At 46.8% G+C, this 22,043-nt stretch overlaps 1 protein-coding gene across 2 annotated transcripts in view; it reads right to left on the reverse strand.

Moving 5' to 3' along the window:
* HTT (huntingtin) overlaps nt 1–22,043 on the reverse strand; it is a 138,107-nt gene that overhangs the window by 92,926 nt on the left and 23,138 nt on the right. Inside the window, exons 3-10 of one of the 2 annotated variants that reach the window (XM_059166391.1) lie at nt 21,288–21,408; nt 15,978–16,037; nt 15,523–15,602; nt 13,542–13,680; nt 8,586–8,727; nt 7,677–7,855; nt 2,648–2,849; nt 1,510–1,557 (exon numbers count right to left, since the gene is read on the reverse strand). In XM_059166391.1, the coding sequence (XP_059022374.1) occupies nt 1,510–1,557; nt 2,648–2,849; nt 7,677–7,855; nt 8,586–8,727; nt 13,542–13,680; nt 15,523–15,602; nt 15,978–16,037; nt 21,288–21,408 (971 nt within the window). The remainder of the gene's footprint in view (nt 1–1,509; nt 1,558–2,647; nt 2,850–7,676; nt 7,856–8,585; nt 8,728–13,541; nt 13,681–15,522; nt 15,603–15,977; nt 16,038–21,287; nt 21,409–22,043) is intronic. The other variant, XM_059166400.1, reaches the window with a different exon arrangement.

Raw genomic sequence — 22,043 nt, forward strand, 5'->3', positions numbered from 1 at the left:
GAACAGCAATTTGGCTTATCTAAGTAACAGGGTTGTTCTTTACAGAACAAGTGACTGACCCTGAGAAAGCAAAAAAAATCCACCCTGCGTGTGGGGGTTAATGAGAACAGTCTCTATCCTGAGAATCAGGGTTTGCCCCCCTGTTCCAAGGAGCCCTCCTCAAGGGGTACAAGGTCCTGGCTGCTGCCAGAAGTGCCCCACCAGGCTGCCACAGAGCCCCTGCCCTCATCCCACATCCAATGTCAATTCTCCTGTTCTCTCTCACAGATTTGCAGATCTCACCTGGGGAAGAAAAAGGATTTTTGCAACTGTAACAAAGAAGGCTTAAAAACTGTAGCTCGCAATGAGAAAGGAAAACAAAACAAAAACACTTAAAAACACAAAAAAGATAGTGGGGACATACCACCTTCCTACCCAGAAGGAAAAGCTCATCTTAACGGTGGACCACCCAGGAAGGTGGCTAAGCAATAAGGCACCTCGTCACCTGCCTGCCATGGTCCCCTCCTGCTTCTGGAACAGAGAGACTGACTTTGCCTAGAAGCCATTGGCTTCAAACAACCTTAGTGTTTCACCAATTTCTCACATTTGATTAAGTATACTGCACTATGACGGCCCAAACACGATGGATTCTAGTTCTAGGAAATGTTTACTTAACCCAGTCAGGGCTAGAATATTAGTCCTGTTAAAGTCCCGTTCAATACTGCAAGTAACACTAGGCATTAGGCTCACAAACTCTCAACTCGTGACACAAAGAAATATTCATACGTTTGTATCGATTATACCTCAATAAAATCTTTAAAAGATTCATCTTTTAAGATTTCAAAAGAGAAAATGGCAGCAATTCCTTCCTCTGGATATCCAGACTGGAAAAGAAAATAACTGGTGGGGTCAAGTGTTCATGTGTACCAAATCTCTCCGATTAGAGATCAGAAACACTTAAAAAAAAAAAAAAAAAACCTGTTATCAGAATGTTCTGGGATGTACAAAGTTAAATACAGCTGAAAAACTGCCATCAGCCCAAATTACCCAAATAATTAACCAAACATCATTCCTGACTAATGCTACACAGAATTCACAGGAAAGGCAAGTTACCTTTATAAAACATAACACAGTCTCTAAGACAGAAGCAGGAGAACTAGAGCAGGCCTATTTCTGTAACTCCAGTTTCACAGCACGGAAGCCACAGCCATGAGCTAAGTATCGCCCATGGCTGCCTTCTGCCACAAGACAGAGCCAAACAGCAGAAGGCAGGAAGGCCCACAAGGCTAAAACAGGCCCTTTACACAAAAAGTTTGCTGACCCCTGACCAAAAGCATTAGAAATTTATGACAAAGCCATTTTGATACACAAGCAATTTTCAAAAGCCACCTTACAGAACTATTCCGGCCCAGTTACATTTATACATACATCACTCCATGGAGAAGAGGTACGGACACAGTCGACGGCGTTACAGAAATACAGAAAAAGCAACGGGACTCAACACAAGACTCTGATTTCTGAAATAATCACCTTTTTGTTTCCTTGAAAGGACAGGGCTGCATGAAGAACCCCCTCCAGCTGTAAATCACAGAAAATGACAGATGAAAGATAACAAGCTGCTAAAATACAGATGGCATTTGAAAATCTTCAAAAACCGTGATTCAGCTTTAAAACTGGTGTGTGAACGTATATCCACCGGCAAAACCTCAACACATGAATCCTGACACATGAAAATCCCACCAGCACCCCAATACACAATTCCAAAAATGCGACCTAAAATGTCAAAGCAGCGCAAAGAACGTGCATTTAATAAGTCAAATTAAAAACATCAGAACTCTCAGATTGCTTGGTCAACTATCAATCAGATATAAATTTTCATTAGCAACGATCATTAGTCATTCGCATTTGTAGGGCACGCATTCCACAGAGCAGAGGCCTCTGGAGATCCCAGGACATGGACAGGCACACCCTCACTGTGTGCTCCTGGCTCAGGCAAACATTTACATTCAGAGGAGATGGCAACGAGGCCTCCAGTCAAACACTCCAGGTTGTCGGTGCCGCTGAGGAAAGACCACATGGCATGTGTGCAGTGCTCAACCAGCCTGGGGGAGGCCCGGAGTCCACTGAGGCCCCAGAAGCCTCCTCTGTGCCAAAGCTAGTTCTCAAGGCCCTGCTTCTGGGATCCCAACTCCTCCAGCTCTCAAGGGGCAGGAGGAAAACAAGTGGTCAGGCCAAAGCGCAGCACCCATGGAGGGATGAGGGCCCGACCCCCAAAAGCATAAAGACGAGCAGTGGCGGTGTACAGGAGGGAGTGCCCTAGAGTCAGTGAGGACAGCAAAAAATGGGCCTTGAGGGCAGAAGGGAACTTGAAAATCCCCACAGGGACATGAAGGTCCCCACCTCTGGCCCAGCGGCACAAGAGTCCTATAAATACTTTCCCTGAAGCTTCAGTTCCACGATGGCCGAGGTGCCATGGAGAGGCAGCCAGGCCAGGGCGGAGAAGCCAGCTTCAGAGGCAGGCCTCGCGCTGTCTTCTGACCTGGCCACGCTGTCATCCTCCAGTTTCCAGACCGGGTTTCCAAGGAGCAGGGCTGGCCCCACCCGGCACAGCGCCAGCCCCAAACTCCCCAAGGAAGCAGCCCGCACAGGGCCTCAGGGCTGAACATACCCAGGATCTCCACTATGCTGCCGCTGCGGCTCCGGCAGCCAGGCTGGTGGCGCACAGTGGAGAGTGGCCCACCGCCTGGAGCGCTCAGGGCCCGCAGGAGCTCAGGCGGGGGCGTCCGCAACAGCTGCTGCAGGAGCTCCAGCGCGCCTGTCACTGCGTTGTGGTCTTGGTGCTGAGTGTAGTGCAAGGTCAGTTCATAGACCTGGAAACAGAGGTACAAGAGGGATCATCGTGGTTTTTAAAATGTGTCCGAGGGTTCACAGCTTTGTGTTTTGAGTCTGATGTTGGCAAAATGTGTGCCTCCGTTTCTGCCCCTAGAAATGTCTTCATGTTCTACCGCTATGATCACGGCTTCCGTGACGGTTTCTAAGTCCTATGACAACCACTGTAAGAGAAAGCCCTTACAAATCAGGAGAGCAGCCCATGAGGGCAGTGGCATGCTAGCGAGACTGTCTGCCTAACTGCCGACGCAGAAATGGAGCAGAGCTCACGTCCAAGGCAAGGACAGCTGGTCTACACAGCCTGCAGGGAATCCTGTGCTGAGGACCACGGCAAACGTTTCCCAATGTATTCGAGGCATCACGTCAAAGTTTACCAGTGCTTTTTAATATCGTCTTACCTTATGTGAGAACACGCTGAATGTACTTTTTCTTTGTATATTTTTAATTTTTATTTTATTTTAAGATTTTATTTACTTATTTGAGAAAGAGAGCATGGGCAGGAGGGACAGAGGGAGAGAGAGAAGCAGACTCCCCACTGAGCAGGAAGCCTGACACAACGCTTGATCCCAGGACTCCAGGTTCATAACCTGAGCTGAAGGCAGATGCTTAACTGACTGAGCCACTGAGGCGCCACTTATCTTAGTTTTTTTTTTAGTAATCTCTACTCCCAGTGTGGGGCTTGAACTTATGACTCTGAGATCACACTCTTCAGAATGAGACTGAGCCACCCAGGTGCCCCTCTTTTTCCATTTCATTAGCATTGTCCAATAAAATACTAACACCCAGGGCGCCTGGGTGGCTCAGTGGGTTAAGCCGCTGCCTTCAGCTCAGGTCATGATCTCAGGGTCCTGGGATCGAGTCCCGCATCGGGCTCTCTGCTCAGCGGGGAGCCTGCTTCCTCCTCTCTCTGCCTGCCTCTCTGCTTACTTGTAATTTCTCTCTGTCAAATAAATAAATAAAATCTTTAAAAAAAAAAAAAATACTAACACCCAGTTAGATATGAATTTCAGATAAATAATTTTGCATCCTAACTATGTCCTGTGCCATTTCAGGGATACCTGCACCACCAAATTATTCCTGATTTCTCTGCAACTCAAACTGAACTGGTACTCTGTAGGTTTATTTGGTAAGTTGGGCAGCCCTACCTTTACTATTATAAAAGTAACACACATGTTTAAAAAAAAACAGTCTAGAAGGGTATAAAAAAAGAAGTCAAAGTCTCGGAGGCAGCGCCTTTTCATCGTCGCTGCCATGTCCTTCCAAGGAGAGCCGCTATCACAAAAGCCTCAGGTCCACAGTCACCGTCCCCGAGCCAAACCTGTCCTAACCCCCATGTGTGCCAAGCTCTCTGGGAGCACCACCACCTCCGCGTGTTGTCTTCCGCCTCTACTGCTGCAGCTCATTAGTTGGCCCACGGCAGAAAGGGCTGCTGCATCCTACTCTGACGTTCACCAGCACCCCTGCTCATCCATGAGAAGCCCTGGGCCCTTCCCAGGACCCGCACCAGTGCCCATCTGCGCATGCGTGCTCACTCCTCAGACTGCGAAAAGGCTGTAGTCTGTCTACAAAACCTCTTCCAACTCCCTGTATCTGGTCCGATCCCGCTCACCCATTAGCACTGGCTCATCACCATGCTTCTTCCGTATGCCTCCCTGACCTTGGCCAGACAGGGACTCCCCACTCTGGGCCCCTACAGCCCACCAACCCACCACCTTACCACACCACTTAGTGATTGTTTGCTTGCTTCTCAGGCTTTTTTAAAAAACATCACAAGAAAATTCTGAGTATGTAATCCCAATACTCATGTATTTATTTTAAAATATTATGCGGCTCCTGGGTGCCTCGGTTAGGCACGTGCCTTCAGCTAGGGTCACGATCCTGGGGTCCTGGGATCAAACCCCTCGTCAGGCTCCCTGCTCAGCAGGAAGTCTGTTTCTCCCTCTCTCTCTGCCCCTCACAACCCCCATGCTCTATCACTTGCTCTCTAGCTGAAATAAAATCTTTTTTAAAAATATTACATAACTACTTCAGAACTCAGATATCATGTACATTATAAAATGTAAACTAGGTGCGCCTGGGTGGCTCAGTCATTAAGCTTCTCCCTTCGGCTCAGGTCATGATCCCAGGGTCCTGGAATCGAGCCCTGCGTTGGGCTCTCTACTCGGCGAAAAGCCTGCTTTTCCCTCTCTCACTCCCCCTGCTTGTGTTCCCTCTCTTGCTGTCTCTCTCTCTGCCAAATAAATAAATAAATCTTTAAAAATAAAAAAATAGGGGCGCCTGGGTGGCTCAGTGGATTAAGCCGCTGCCTTCGGCTCAGGTCATGATCTCAGTGTCCTGGGATCGAGCCCCGCATTGGGCTCTTTGCTCAGCGGGAGCCTGCTTCTCTCTCTCTCTCTCTCTGCCTGACTCTCCGCCGACTTGTGATCTCTCTCTCTGTCAAATAAATAAATAAAATCTTTATAAAAAAAAAAAAAATAAAATAAAAATAAATAAAAATAAAAAAATATATAATAAAATGTACACTAACTCCAACAAGACTCTAGCGTGTTACCAATTTATAGGAAATACAGACAAAGAAACATGTTAATTGGAGTGCCTGAGTGGCTCAGTCATTAGGCGTCTGCCTTCTGCTCAGGTCATGATCCCAGGGTCCTGGGATCAAGCCCAGCATCGGGCTCCTTCCTCTGTGGGAAGCCTGCTTTTCCCTTTCCCGCTTACCCTGCTTGTGTTCCCTCTCTTGCTATCTCTCTCTGTCAAATAAATAAAATCTTAAAAAAAAAATTAGCTTACAAAATGGGGTGGCAAGCAATACATCCAACTGCCAGGAATTCCACAGGATAACCTGCTTCTCCAACAAATGAACTCTCATCTTATTTGCATACTGATTCCAAAAGAGGAGCATAAACACCTGACAGAAGGTAAGTGGGTATTTGATGTTCAGGAAAATGTTCCTTTTTTTTTTTAGATGTGACAATGGGGGACACCTGAGTGGCTCAGTTGGTAAAGCATCTACCTTTGGCTCAGGTCATGATCCCTAGGGTCCTGGCCTGCTTCTCTATCTGCCTCTGCCCCTTTGTCTCTTATGAATAAATAAATAAAATTTTTTTTTAGAAAAAGGAGGAGGGGGGCGCCTCGGTGGTTCAGTGGGTTAAAACCTCCGCCTTTGGGTCAGGTCATGATCTCAGGGTCCTGGGATCAAGCCCCGACATCGCCATCGTGCTCTCTGCTCAGCAGGGAGCCTGCTTCCTCCTCTCTCTCTGCTGCCTCTCTGCCTACTTGTGATCTTTCTCTCTGTCAAATAAATAAATAAAAAATTTTTAAAAAAAGTTTTAAAAACAAAGATGAGTTCTCACCTATAGGGATACATACCAGAATACTTAGAGATGAATTAATATGACGACTGGGATTTACTTCAAAAAAATATAAAAACAGAGAAGGATGTGGGATTATAAGTGAATCATAACTGGCCCTGAGTTGACAATTATTAACACAGGTGATAATTACTGAAGGCTGTTTACAATGCTTTTCTGTCTACTGTTGTGTCTGGAAATCTCCATAATAAAAAGTAAAACAAACAAGATGAGGATAAAATAATCTCTTTTTTAAATGCATTATTACCACTCGAATACCTGTTTTACTCACTAAAACAACCAGTAATGTTTGTTGTGAGGACAGTATCACTAAGTACCATATCTCAAGAGAATGTCATTGCTTGTATTCTGTGGGACAGCTGAAGGGCAGCTGCTGGAGCAGGTCGGTCAACCCCACAGATTCTTAGAGCCCACGCCCGCTCGGTTACCCCTCATCCACCTGCACTTCCAGGGCCTCACCATGCACCAGGAAGGAGTCTAAGCACTTTGTAAATACTGCCTGACTGAATGTTTAAATTACTGAATCATCTTCAATTCATGATTTCTAGGAAAGAATTATTTTAAGCCACTTATAATCTTATACCCTACAAAATTTAGGCAAAGGATACAACTCCTAAGTCTACTTGACCAAAATACCTATGAACTACAATGTCGTCAATATGGAAAACAAAGCCAAGGCATCCCACTCAGGACCCAATTGTGGGTCTCAACTCCTTCCTGTATATGCCATGAGACCATGAATGCATAGAAAAAGTAAGGCCTTCAGTAGCACCCAGTACTTTAAATATGCTAAAAATCCTAACATCTAAAGCCAAGTTCACAAAATCCAAAGGCTTAAAATGTAGCTGTCTTATTTCAAGGTTAAGAAAATAACCTGGATGAGCAAGCTGCAAAGAAATGAAGTCCATCGCTGCAGTCAGATGCAGACCCCCTTGGATGAGAATGCACACGGGGTTTCTCTGTATTGGGAAGAGAAACTTTAACATACTGACCCTACACTCCAACGGACCGCTTCCCTAACTCCCTGGTGTATACACTAGCACAGCAGATCACAGGTTCCAGGGCCAGAGACCACAGCCAAAATGCTCACCAATGTGTGCCCAGCACACAGCAGGTGCTCAATAAATACCCAGAACTGATCTCATGAGTCCTGGCTTTGCAAACAGGGTAAGAGCATTCTCTGTGGCAGGCAGGAGCCTAAGGGGCGCATGTAATATTCTCTGTAACCTCACAAGAGATTACCCTCACTGTACTCTGAAGTCACTGCCATCCAGAGGTCACACAGCTAGGGGTCGTGACCCAGGATCTGAACCAGGTGGCCCAGCTGCAAAGACCAAGCTCTTAACCCTCAGTGCTGCCATTTCTCTTCCAAATGTTTCAATTCTTCCAGTATCCCTCATTTACATACAGGCACCAGAGTAAACACACGGCTCCTACCTGGATGAGCTGCTCTGTTGAGGGTGAGACTTCCAGTTCCTTCCGCGTCACCCCAAAGCTGCCTTTCAGGCTCGTGTCTTTGACCTGAGGCTGCAGCAAGGGCACCAGGTACCTGAGTGTGAGCAGCACCCCAAGAATCAGGAGGGTGGAGTGTTCACTCTCAACGGGGACCAGCAAGCCTGTAAGGGACCAATGAGATCTCTCAACATCACCATCTGCTGGGGGTTCAGGGCTTAATCTGTTTAAAACAAGAGACCCACAGCAGAACCGTGTTACGATGTTGGTAGTGAGGGATAAAGACAGCACAGACACTGCTGTGGGAAAGGGAACAGGAACCTCATCCTTGGGCCAAAATCCAGGAAAGGCTATAAAGGGTAACCATGATAACCTGAGCTGAGCAAGGCCTGTCAGCATGAGTTTGGCTGCATTTGTAAGTCAGACAGTTCTTTCCTATCAAATACCCACCCCACCCTTGCTAGTGCTGATCACCATGAATGACTCCAAATATGGGAGAAGCCGTCAGCACAGAATCTGCCAGGACCCCAGGCTCCGTGTCTAGCCACAAGGACTCACACTCAGAGCCCACAAAAACAGCCACGGAGTGTGCCACTGAGGAAGGCGGGTGGGGTGCCCACGGCCTCACACCCACTGCCCTGCCAGCTGTCCTTGGGCATGGGGCTGCCTGCGCTTCTGCAGAGAGAAGGCTCCTTGTCCTCGTCGTCACAACACCCACCATGGGAACGTGGCTGCCTCAACATCATTCCCACTCACTAGTTGGCCAGAGCCAAAGGGCCCGGGCTGGTAGCTAAGGGATTGCCCGATTTTAAAGAATTTAAAAAATGTGTCTCAGGTATATGCTAGCAACTCCAGCACACCATGGGGAAAATCACTCCTACAACTAGCTCTTACCCAAGAGCACATTCAATAGCCAGCTGTAAAAGTACTGGGTCCTCCTCGAGTGCTGGCAGATGCTCACTGCTGAGCCAGCCGCCGTTCGCCGAATGGTCGGGGAGCTTGACTTCAGATTCGCTATGAAAGCCTTTAGTAGAACCTAGGGCAGCAAAAACCCAAGTAGATAAAAAAGACAAAACTCCTATGAAGGTTATCACGTTATTTCACAAAATTAGTCCAAATTCTTACAGAGTGAAGGTTATGAACCAATGGACTTTGCTACAGCTAAATAAAAGCAACCCAAATTCGGGATATACCAGAGCAGTTTGCAGAAGTGGTCTATTTACTTCCTTACTTTAAGTACAAACTTGCTCAGTATCTATGTCCTCTACCCAAGAGTGAAAGCCTAAGGTTCTAGAAAAGGGTGGAAAGGCATTTGGGTACAGGGTCAGTCAACGACACCACGCAAGACAGTAAAAACAAAAAAAAAAACAAAACCACCCAAATAATGAAGTCAAGGAGAAGAGTGTAATAGTCAGCTACAGCCACGTCCCAGCCTGAGAGACAGCCTGCGGACATGCAGTTAATGCCACTAAGAGATGTTCTGTGGTCTGGAAAGCGTGTGGGTGAGCTAAACCACAGCAGCACAGCACCCACGAGTATGTTCCTAAGGAGAGAAAAAGACCTTGTCACAGAACCTCCAGGATAATCCAAAGGAGACCACGCTACAATTCCAACGATGGCCATCTAAGTGTTAAAAATTTCCAAAGAATGGGGGGAGCCTGGGTGGCTCGGTGGGTTAAAGCCTCTGCCTTCTGCACAGGTCAGATCCCAGGGTCCTGGGATCGAGCCCCGCGTCGAGCTCTCTGCTCCACAGGGAGCCTGCTTCCTCCCCTCTCTCTCTGCCTGCCTCTCTGCCTACTTGTGATCTCTCTCTCTCTGTGTCAAATAAATAAAATCTTTAAAAAAAAAAAAAAAATTTCCAAAGAATGGAAAGGTGTGGGGCGCCTGGGTGGTTCAGTGGGTTGAGCACCCACTCCTGGCTTCAACTCAGGTCATGATCTTCTGGTCAGAGGAACGAGCCCCTACGCTGGGCTCCCTGCTCAGAGGGGAATCTGCTTCTCTCTCTCCTTCTGCTCTGGCCAACTCCCCTAAGCATCATGTGTGCGTGCGCACACTCTCTCATAAATAAATCTTAAAGAAAAATAAAAGAGGAAGAAAAGAAAAGGCGTGACCATTAAGCTTCCTAAGTTTGGGAACTAGCTGCCATAAGAACACCCACTTCCTTCACTCTCAACCCCACTCTGAGCAATGATTTGGTCCCCATTACTATGGGCAAGCATTGAGCAAAGCTATCTGGGCTGGGGACGCCATTAGGGTCCCACGAATGAGGTGTGACCCCAGGCAAACAAGCAGCACATTAACAGATGGGCACCTGACTTATAAAGAAGCTCATTCTTAACGGTGGGGTTAGCGTTAGCTGGTTCTCAGAGGCTTGTCCATTCCTGGTCAAGTTACATACTAGATCTCTGGAACCAGAGAGGCAGAGGACCAGACCCTCAGCCCCTGGATGGCCCCCGTGCTTTGTGGCCTCCAGTGCCTCCTGCAAATACCACCAGGAGAACCCAGTCAACTTATCTCAGACAAACCCTTAACTCTGAGAAAAGATACTAGTAGCTTCAAGTAACTCATCTGAGTGAAAACATACACACATACATCAATGAACTAATATAAATCATTCCACATCAGTCCACACTTACAAGCACAGTGAAAGCTGAGCATTATTCTTAAGAATGAGCCCACAGTAAAGTTCAACAGTTTGGAATAATAAAATCGAATCTCAGAGTTTGAAGGAGCATCACAGGTCCAAATCCCATCATGCTGAGAACATCCTGGAGAAGGCAGCTGGCAGGCCCCCGGACTACCCATGGGCGCTTCTTGGAATGGGAAGAAAGCACACTAGACTGTAGGGCGGACAGCTCTACTTTCCAATAAATACATAGAACAGATTTCTAAGAGTACTTCCCAAGGGGAAAGATGCAAAATCACTCAGCTTTAGAGTCAAGAGTACTGCAGGGGGTGGAAACGGAAATTAAAATCGAAACACAACACTAGGGCACAGCCATCAGAATGGCTTACGTGAAGGGCCCTGCAGCAGCTAGGTCCGGGAGGAGGCAGAGCCGCGGGGTTTCCACACACCAAGGACACTGGCGCAAGGGGGGCAGGCACATGACAGCTTTCTGGCAGCGTCTACAGCAGGTGACACACGTTCCTACAACCCAGCAGCACCCCGTTCCAGGATCCGCCACCGCAGGCTGTATACATGCGCCAGATGACATGCACAAGGACAGGCACGGCAGCAGCCAGTCACTCAGCTACAGTACGTGGTAAACCGTGGCGTGTTCACACAGCAGGGCACCCCACAGGTATGAACACTGCATGAATTACCCACTGGTGGCAGGGAAGACACTCGCCAACTTAATGTGTGGCAACAAACAAATAAAACCAGACAAAAAGAATGCACACTGCAAGGCTCTGCATATGTTGAATTTAAAAACAGCCCCCGTGGCTTCAGAAGCCCAGTCAGCAGCCCCTCCCAGGGAGGAGGGGAGTGCAGCAACGGGGGCCGGCATGAAGGGCTCCTGGGGCTGGAAACATGCTACTCCACTTTGGGATGGTTTGCCAAGGGCCACAGCGGCAATTCCCGTGCTGCCTGCGTGTGTGCCACACGTGAGTGAAACAAGCCTCAGGAGGCATCTCAGTCCCTGACAGGCCCCCCTGAGAATGAAAACACACCAGAGGGGAGGAGACTTTGGAACAAAAGGGTTGCGCTGGGCATGTGAACGAAACTCTGCCGCCCAGACGCTCCCTGAAAATCATGCACAGCTCTTAGAAACATCGACTTACAAGGACAAAAAGAGGACAGGGACAAGAGCAAACAGGAGGCATCCACAAATTCTGCAAGCTGGAAAGGAGGCAAGTGCTGAGTGCCCACCTTGTGGCCCATGGGGAAGACGTTCACAAGTATACTTTCCGGTGAGCTGGGGCGGGGAGTCTGAAGGCCGCTAACAAAAGGCCAGCTCACTCAAGCCACAGAACTGCAAGAACCGCTCAAGCTCGGGAGGCCCCAGAGACATGGGCAAGCAGCCTGTCTGCCCTGGTGCACACTGCCGGCCACGCAGCCCTGGGTCTCCTCTCCCCCAGGGTGGCCCAGAAAGTGGTCTTCATGTCCCACCTCCCAAAAAGAATGGGGGATAATCTCCAGAGATGTCAGCATAGCCAAGGTCAGACATGGGACACAGACAGAAAACAGAGAAATGAAGAAAAAATGTGCATTCTGACCAGGGAGACCGTTGGCCCTGCCTATCCCAGAATTCCAGGACAAACAAAGCCAGGTTTACCCCTCCAAGCAGGAGAATGAGCAACCTTCCTCTAGAGATACTGACCACCTCAAAAGGAAAAGGCTTACTGAGGCTGACACTTAGAGAGACGCAGTGGAAAAGCAGGCTCACCATCTATTACCTCAGGAAGCCCACCATGGGACAGACCTTGCCACACACATGCTTCCAATAAGCTTTTTAAAGTCTCACTCAAATCTAAAGGGACAACTTCCAACATAAAAGTGAAAGACCAGAACAGAGAGAACAGAGGAAGACAGAAGAAGCAGACAATTCAGAAGTCAAAGAAAGTTCTTAAGAAAACTGTGATCGGTATCCTTAGAAAATAAGGAGTGTATTCACGAAGCAAGAGGAGGATGCCAGAAAACAAACATTCTAAACACAAGAAGCACCTCTTAGAAATTAAAAGTATAACAGCAGGAACAAAAACTCAACAGAAGGGTTTAAGACAGACATCTAGAAAATACAGAAAAAAAGAAAAGGAAAATAGAAATAAAACGTAACACAAATTCCATCACAACAAGGGAGTATGCCTAGAAAGGTAAAGACATGGCATCTAGAAATTAGGCATCAAATAGGAGAGCACCAAAAACAATTCTTAGGAGGACAGCAAAGAAAAGTCCTCAGACCTAGAGAGCATCTGAATCAGACTGAGGCAAACAGCTGGAGAATTCTAAGACAGAAGACTCCAGTAGAGAAAAAGGACCCAATACATTATCTGTCATGTGGAGAACTGCACTGAGACACATTTTACAAAGCTGTTGGAAGGTATGAGAAGACATAAATGACCAAAGAATAACAAGCAAAATAAAAAAGAGGCAATTGTTTACTCCCAAAAAACTAAATAGTTCAAGAAATAGAATCCAAGAACAGAACATAACTTGTTGTGACTATTACTTGGGCATGATAATGTCACACTGAATATGGATAGAACTACATTAAGAAGATAAGAACCAGGTTAGGGCTAAATTTATCTTTCATAGTATAAAAAAAAATTTTTTTTTAAATAGCAGTACAGACTTATAATATACATGCTATACAACATGCTATCTAGAAATGTGCAGGTAAACACTAACAAAGGACTGACCCACAAAAAAGGAGGAAGTCAAGAATCTATAATCTCCAAACTAAGTGGCAGGGTCACAATTTTCTGGACATTAAAAACAAAATACAAATGTGGGTAGGGAGGTTGCTTGTTCTGCCTGTTGAGGCACAGAACAAACAAAAAGGCAAGTGGTCCCCACCGGCTACAAAGCCATCATCAGTGGGCTTCTCCTGCCTGCACCTCTCCCAAACTAGATTAAAGAGTCAGTCTAATATACCCAAAAATCAATCTGTTCTGGAAAATTGCCTCTTGAATTTGCATCTGTATACACTCTCCCTATTCGACTCCTCACCAAATGTTAAGAAAGCGGAAGTAGAGAGCTTTTCGTGTGCTTCAAAATAATTGAAAGATTTTCATCTAAATCATGAAGCATAGCATAACTCAAGAAGCACTCTCAAATGACTGCCTGTCCGAAAGCCCGAACTGCATACCAGACTCATTTATGTTTGTGACTTGAGGCAATAATCATACCTTAATTTCATTGTCATTTGCAAAATTGCCAAAAGAAGCCATAATTTTGGGTACAGCTGCAGCCAAGGTCTCCTGAACAGATTCCTCAGGTCTCTTGCTTATTCGAGTCAGGCAAGGCAAAAGGTTTACCAAGTAAGGCCTGCATATGTGAAAGGAACAAGAGTTATTCTTCCAGGTCTACTTTGGTGAGAAATATAAGCAATTATTTAGTACCTGTAGAGAACAGCCAGTTTTTATATGCAAAACAGTCCTTAACAGAAAGTAGACAAACCTTGGCAAAAAGAACAGGAGGGCTAAATGCAGACTAAGTTCAACTGATGGGAGACACTCATCCTTCACTTCTCCTGTGATCACAGAGGACTCTCAAAAGCTTGTTTTAAAAATTGTCTGTAGTAAATTATAACAGTAAAATACTCATATTTTAAATTAGAAAATAATAGATAAGAAAATACCAATTTAGGGGCGCCTGGGTGGCTCAGTGGTTTTAAAGCCTCTGCTTTTGGCTCAGGTCATGGTCTCAGGGTCCTGGGATCGAGCCCCGCATCGGGCTCTCTGCTCAGCAGGGAGCATGCTTCCTCCTCTCTCTCTCTCTGCCTGCCTCTCTGCCTACTTGTGATCTGTCTGTCAAATAAATAAATAAAATCTTAAAAAAAAAAAAAATCAATTTAAAAAAAAAAAAATGAAAAAGTTTTCTTGAACAGGGAGCAAGGAAATACTTCTAAGTGTTCAGACTAAATAAGGTCTTAGAGGTAAGACCTGGCCCTCCAGAGAGGAGGCACAGACGGTGCACAATGCGGGAGAATGAGTCACCGGGCAGAAGGCTGAAACCACATGAGTCCCCTCAACAAACACGGGACTAACGTGACAGGAGCCTTTGCGTGGCAGAGACAAGCAGGTCTCTACCTGGGACTATAGCAGGAAAAGTAGGCTGGCTTAAGGAGATGACCATTTGCCAGAAAAAAAATAAACCAGGCATGACGAACAAGAGAAACTTGCCTGACTTTTTGAAGAAGCAAAATCAGGCCAAAGAGTCAACTGAGTGTGTCTGAGATGATGGTGGCCACTGGAGGCAAGACCTGCCTGGGTAAGGAGTCTGGAATTTATCTGAACACCTCTGGGAAATGAGTAAAAAGTTTAAGTAAGGGAATGACATGAGCCAATCACATTTTTTTAAGGTTACTCTGGCTGCTATGTGGAGAACTTGGGATGTGCTGCTTCGGAAGTAGAATGAAATTTTCAAAAGAAGGAAAATAAAAAAGTTCTATAAAAATAAATTTTCCTGGTGATGCATCTCACAGCAGCCACTTAAGATTCTTACTAAACTCAAACTCGGTGGGATAAATCGCTGGTCCTTATTAACAGTGAGAGTTTCGGCCCCTCCACCGGTTCCTTGGTGACACAGCCAAGGGTTTATGGATGTGAGTTTTATCACTTAAGGAGAAGGAAGGCACAGATGAAAACTGGGGTCTTCTGATTCTTAGTCCATTGAGGACAGACTGTTCCCACCAGTCAGATCTTATTCACAGTTTAACGGTCATAGTTTTAACTCATGTGAGAGACACAGGCATATCATTCTATAAGCAATGGGGAGACTGGTTCTCAACCATCGACCATGTGACAACATCTTGTCAGCAAACAGCACGTGCCAAAACGGCTCTCAGGGCTGGGCTACATCAGAGGACAGACAGGGGAGACCCCTGCTGTCCTGGGGCACACACCTCTGTCTCTTGGGGAGGGGGGCCGGCAGAAAATAAACAAGCACACTGATAGTGTCCCTGAGTATTTCTGAGAGTGAGAAGTGCTACGAAAGGAAGACAAGCTAAGAAACATGGGTTGCCACTTGGAGGGCAGAGGCGGAGGATATTAGAACTTGGGGAAGTCCTCTGAGCCAGTGACGCCGAAGCCAAGAGGGAAGGAAGCCACAGGCGTTGGACCGCCCCCCTCAGCAGACAGTAAGAATATTCCAGAGCGCACAACTTACCTGCACTTCTGAGGCCGGACCAGGTGTGCCAGCTCAGCAAACCTCCACAGGGCAGCACGAAGGCTCCGGGGAGCACCGTTCTGAGAGGGATGAGAGTGGTGAGTCACGCTTAAGAGTCACGGACGCTACTCCGAAAGGACTTCATAGGAACAAGAGCATTTACGTGATTGCTTATTTCTATGTTTAGACACAAAGCCACGTAAACTGTAACTGCCGCAGTTACAGAAGCGTCACAGTCTCGGGGCGTCAATTACAAAGACGGAAAACTTAATTCCCCTCCCATCTCATAAACAGTGAAGAGGAACCTTGTGAAGGAAAATAAAGCGGTGAAGTGTACTTTACCAGAAGCATTTCCGTCTAACATTCCCACTTAGTAAATAAGACAAGATTTCACACATGCTGCTCAATCCAAGGAAGAAGCACCTTTGGCTCAGTAAGAGAACATCAAAGCCTACCTTTTTGATTTCCTTATACAGCTCTAACTGCAGCCTCGGCAGACTGGAGTCCATCAGGGCCTGCAACAGAGCACCAAGACTGAGAAGATTCACTCTGCCAGCCCGGCAGAAAACGAAAAGGCAACTAAAATTTCAACCTGGGGGCAAAGTGGAATTTTAGCAACTAAATTTAGCAAGCTAAGCTAAGAAACTGCTTGTTGAGAAAGAAGCACATACATACAGGCAACCACTGAATAAACCAGACACAGGTCACGCACTTGAACAAAAAAACAGAAAGGAAAGAATTTAACTTGATGTACAATGAAATACGACATAATACTGAAATCCAGCGGTAGATGGCCCAAATTCATTCTAAGGCTCTTATATTAAATCTTAACATTCAAGGAGAGGAGAAAACATCTGAAAGGTTTGCCTTCTTCACTGAAGTGCACACTTCTGGACAACCCAACATCAACAATGGCCTGGAGTCTGTGGCGCCAGGAGGGCAATGAGCACACATGGAAGACCAGAGCCCCTCGCTCTGGCGGGCAGGGACACCATCCTTTCTGAAGGTCCTCCCTCGATGCACGGGTGCTCCCAGGCCTGTGGTTCAGAGCTTGCAACCAGTAAGGAACCTCGTGCTCCTCAGAATGTGCCCCCATCCCTGCTCACCTCTGGGCCCAACCAAAACTGAAGGCCACCAGGCGAACTTCAACCCAGCAAGAATGGCCAAGGGCTACCACCACTAGTGGCAGAGCCCGTGTTTAAGAGGGTTTCTCAAGATGTAAGGAAGGGAGAAGAAAGATTCCTGGCCCCCAGTCTCGCCCACAGGAACCCTCTCTCCTCTGAAATGGTACTGCCAATGATGGCCTGTCTGCCAAGAAGAGAGGAAAGACAGAACCGAGCTGCAAACCAAGCTTGTTCCATGTGATAGAGAGCATATCCTATCTACAACCTGAGCTGCTTGTAGTAAAACTCATATGGGTTCATCCACCGATTCAGTAAATTTGAAAACCAAAAGCAGAGTCACCTTTGGGAGCTTCTGAATTATAACAGTGTCTCAGAAATGTGTAAATCCTAACTCTTCAATTTCAGTTTGTACTAAATCCTTAAGCAAGCACATCGAAACAAACATATATTAAAGATGCTACTCTGCAAATAAAACCAGAAGCCATACCCAAGTTTTATTTCAATTTGTTTTAGAAACCAATCTCAAACTTTCTTTATAACAAGAGAAAACTAAACCTCAAACCCTGATTAAGAGCAAAGAATCAGGGTTCCCAGTCACTGCATGATAGCAATCCGATACCCCCCACCCTGCCCCCAAATCCCTTCCTTACCAAAGCAGACACACCCACTCAGCTGCCAGGTGGAGCCCCTGACAGCCCACCTCTGCCTCCTTGCACCCCCTCCCACAGCCACCATCCACCTTACTCTCCCAGGACAGGACTACTCTGCCTCCCACATGGATTCTCAGTACACAGGTCTTTCTCTACTCTAAGGCAGGCCACACTCCATCACCACGTTACTCTTCCTAAATAAAGCACTCCACTGACCACGTCAAAAATCTTTTGAGAGTGGGCACCTGGGTGGCTCAGTTGGCTAAGTGACTGCCTTCAGTTCAGGTCATGATCCCGGAATCCTGGGATCAAATCCCGCATCTGGCACCCTGCTAGGCAGGGAGTCTGCTTCTCCTACTGACCTCTTTCCACTCATGCTCTCTCTCTTTCTCATTTTCTCTCTCTCTCAAATAAATAAATAAATAAATAAATGTTTTTTTTAAATCTCTGAGAGCTCCTACTTACCAAATAAAGGCCAAGCCCCCCTGAACCGACCCTCAATGCCTCCCATTCCCCTAGGGCACACACTAGAGCCACTCTCCTCTGTGAGCCTGCAGAGGCCTCCTGGAGCCCCCGCGAGACAGGGGGCTGCGGGAGTTAAGGGGATCTCTAATCTCCTAACTCACCTACTAGCCACCACCTCCAAGAAACCTTCTCTGGCTCCCAAACAGAAGACATCTCAGTCTCCAGAGTGCCATGATGACTTGCCAACGTCCCTCAGAACTTAGAGTTCAGTGCCATGTACTGAGTGATTTCTGTTTGAATGTGCTTCCCCACCTGAGCAGGAGCACACTACCAGGCACACTATCAGATCCCCACTGCATTGTCCTATATTAATGAAAAGCAACATGTCCCCTTGGCTTGGGCCATGAGTCTGGTCTCATCAGAAGCATGTAACAACACACAATAGAAGACAAAAGTCAAGGACCTGACTCCCAGGTGACGTCTGTGTTCCTGCCCCTCCCTGACAACTGAGCAAAGGAATCTCTGAACCGGGAGGCCTAACATAGGGGAAATAGGACAGGAGATGGCCAGAATGACAACTCTGGCCTTAAGTTATGACCCAGGGTCACAGCTGACAACCACCATACATATGCCAAACTATTCAGTCCAGCAGTTCTTGGAAATGCATCACTGAAGAAGAAAGGCTTGGAAAGCAGAACAAAGCCTACATGTCCAAAGGCCAACATCAGAGCAGTCTGGGGTCATATTATTCCCTCTGCCCTCCTGAATCCCTCTCTTGCCATGAAGCAAGGCATGGTGCCCTCTTTAGATATTCTGAGTCTAAGCAACAAGTTCAAGAACTAAAACATCAGAAAAAAACCAGTCTGGTCCTGCCAGTAGGAATAAATAAAGTAAGCAAGGACATTGAGGCCTGGAGAGAAGAAAACATGACCGAAAAAGACCATCTGTAAATATGCTATGGGACCCCACACACATGGACCCCACACGCATGTGAGTATCACTAACCGGTCACAGGCATGGAAAGGAAGGACAGGGCCGCTGGCCGTAAAATGCTGGTGACGGTGGGGTGCCAGCAAAAGCAGGGAGTACCAGCAAAAGTAGAAGAGCAGGAAGCTACCTACAGATGGAGGAGGGCCTCCCTAAGGCTGCTCCCGCCTTGAAGTTCCCTGCGCAGCTACCTGGGCAGGGAGGCTGAGGTGAGAAGAGCCCAGAAAGTGTGGCTAGCCAAGTAACATGCTGGTGGGGGGAAGGACCTCTGGATGACAGGAGACCAAGGAGTCTGTGTAACAGAAGAGGGAGTGCAGCTGCTGTTCTTCCACACCCTGTAATCTCTTTGGGTGAGAATGTAAGAATCTCATTATTGGGGCGCCTGGGTGACTCAATCAGTTAAGCATCGGCCTTCGGCTCAGGTCATGATCTCAATGTCCTGGGATAGAGCCCTCCATTGGGTTCTACACTCAGTGGGAAGTCTGCTTCTCCCTCTCCCTCTCCCCCTGCTCATGATGTTCTCTAAGAAATAAGTAAATCTATTTATAAATTAAAAATGTAGGGGCACCTGGGTGGCTCAGTGGGTTAAAGCCTCTGCCTTCGGCTCAGGTCATGATCTCGGTGTCCTGGGATCAAGCCCCGCATTGGGCACTCTGCTGAGCAGGGAGCCTGCTTCCTCCTCTCTCTCTGCCTGCCTCTCTGCCTACTTGTGATCTCTGTCTGTCAAATAAATAAATAAAATCTTTTAAAAAAAAAAAAAATTAAATAAATAAATAAATACAAAATGTAAAATTTTTTTGAATTTCATTAAAAAAAAAAAAAAGACTCATTATTAATAAGAGTCCTTCTCACCACTTGGAGGACCACTGAGTGGCCAGGATGGCGCTAAACACACCGCTTTTGATCCTCACACACACTCACATATAGCACCGCACTCTGTCTGACTCCCTTTGCAGGGAAGGAAACTGAGACTCACAGAATCAATACATTTCCCAAAGTTGTTCAGTGAGTAGGGGACAGAGGCAAGATTCAAACACAGGTCTCCTTGACTCCAAAATTCGTGTATGACCTAACTGCCTGGCAGAGGGCCTCAATCTAATTGAGCAGGAAGGGGGAGTGATCCTCTTGCTGAGGAAGGCAGGGCCCGTGAAGGAGAAAGGAAGGGTAACCACTTGGCCAATGTAAAACATAACCACTCTCCAGAGAAAGGCCTGAGAAGGACTCCAAAGAACCGTTTTGTTTCTTGAGATCCTAACGAGAAGGGAAATAGTCACTAATCTACGTTAGCTTGTAGTCCTTGGTTTATCTGGCCATATGAGGATTACTAAGAAAAGAGCCTGCAAGGGAAATGAAGAGATGCAGGCTCTTCTCTAAGACTTATCTAAATTTCAGGGTTGGAAGTGGAAGCCGCAGGGGAAAAAATAAGAAAATTACAAAGGTCCAATAAGCAAGAATCCCTGCAGAGAAAGAAACAAGGAAAAAACAATTCTGGGGAGATGTACAGTGCTAACCTCAACGCCGGCGTCCCGACAACAGGGGCGCTATGAGTCTGCACACACAACCTGAAAGCCCCATCACTGACAAAGGTGGCCTAGAAGGTGACCAGAATGACATGGGGACACAAAGTAGGAAAAGGGCAGAATGAGAAAAACAAGGATAGTTTTCCAATACATTAAGAACTGTGGAAGAAGGATTTTATCTTCAAGCACAGTAGTAAGCAGGAGCTTAAAGCTCTGGTGGTCCTGGCCCCAAAGTCAGCCTCAGGAAGCAGCAGGGGAAGAAGACGGTGTTTCCTCTCCACTCCCTAGCTCGCCTGTGGCCCAAGCACTTTGGCTTTCTGGCTCTGCCATCCTGCTCTGGGAACTCCTTCCCCCCAGCCCCATCACACCAGCCCCAGCGAGCGTCTTATGGGAGCCTTGTCTCCTGAGAAGGTCTCTGCAGGGGCCGGGAAAGCAGACAAAGGAAGAGAGTCCAGACACACCATACAGAAACTACAAATAGGAGTCCATTAACTCATCCCCTGCCCCTCCCAGGGCCTAGTGGCTGCTCTAGGCTCTGCCCAAACAAAAGTTGGTGCCTTAGTGACATATTCCTCAAGAACAACCAGCATGGGGCACCTGGGTGGCTCAGCGGGTTAAACCTCTGCTTTCGGCCCGGGTCATGATCACAGGGTCCTGAGATCGAGTCCCGCATCAGACTCTCTGCTTCGGCAGGGAGCCTGCTTCCTCCTCTCTCTCTGCCTGCCTCTCTGCCTACTTGTGATCTCTGTCTGTCGAATAAATAAATAGAATCTTTAAAAAAAAAAAAAAAAAAAAAGAACACCCAGCAATCCCCAGCAGTGCCCCCGTGACCTATGCACGACACAGACAGAGCAGGGGTAGCAAGCACACAGGCAGATAGGAGCTCCGCCAAAGCACACGCCAGGTGAAACAAGCACAAACATCCAGAGGGACCATGGCACTCGAGACAGAGGAAGGTACTTTAACAGCTACTCCCCCATCCACAAGTCCGGTCCAGAGAGCACAGCTCATGGGCTTACTTTGATGACTCTGTTGAGGCACTCATCAGCCACCATCCGGACATCCGACTCTGCATCATCACTGCACAGCAGGAAAAGTTCCATAGCGATGCCCAGAAGTTTCTGAAATTCTGGAGAATTTCTAAGTAAAAAAAAGGAGAGAGAGAGACTGTCACAGCCCAGAGGAACCTACAAAGACATGACACCGAAATGCAATGAGGCATCTGGTATCTTATATGGGATTCTAGAAGAAAAGTAACATTATGAAAAAATGAAGGTCGATAACTGTATTAATACTGATTTATTAATTGTGAAAAATACGCCATAGTAATGTAAGATGCTAATAACTGGGGTAACTGAATGTGGGGTACAGGGGAACTCTCTATACTCTCTTCACAATTGTTCCGTAAATCTAAAGCCATCCTAAAATGTAAAAGTTTATTTAAAAAAAGAAATTGTATTTGCAATACCAATTTCATTTTTTAAGGGTTTTGTTAAAAACCCTTAAAAAAATACTGTTTTATACATAATAAAACTCAATTTAAAAAAAAAGAGGCAAAAAAGACACTGCTTCACTCCCAGATAGCCCCCTGTTCTCTGCCAACAGGTTACTTTTACTCTTACAATATGCTTGGAATCCTCAACACAGTACACCAATATAACTGTTTTATGCCTTTTAAATCATGCTTTCGATGTGTCCTGAAGCAAAGCCATATTGCACCGTAGACTACAAGAGACCACGGCCAGGCTGTGGTTTTGCTCCTCTAGCTCAGTCCT

Source organism: Mustela lutreola, chromosome 1 (assembly GCF_030435805.1).
Source record: "Mustela lutreola isolate mMusLut2 chromosome 1, mMusLut2.pri, whole genome shotgun sequence".
Lineage (NCBI taxonomy): Eukaryota > Metazoa > Chordata > Mammalia > Carnivora > Mustelidae > Mustela > Mustela lutreola.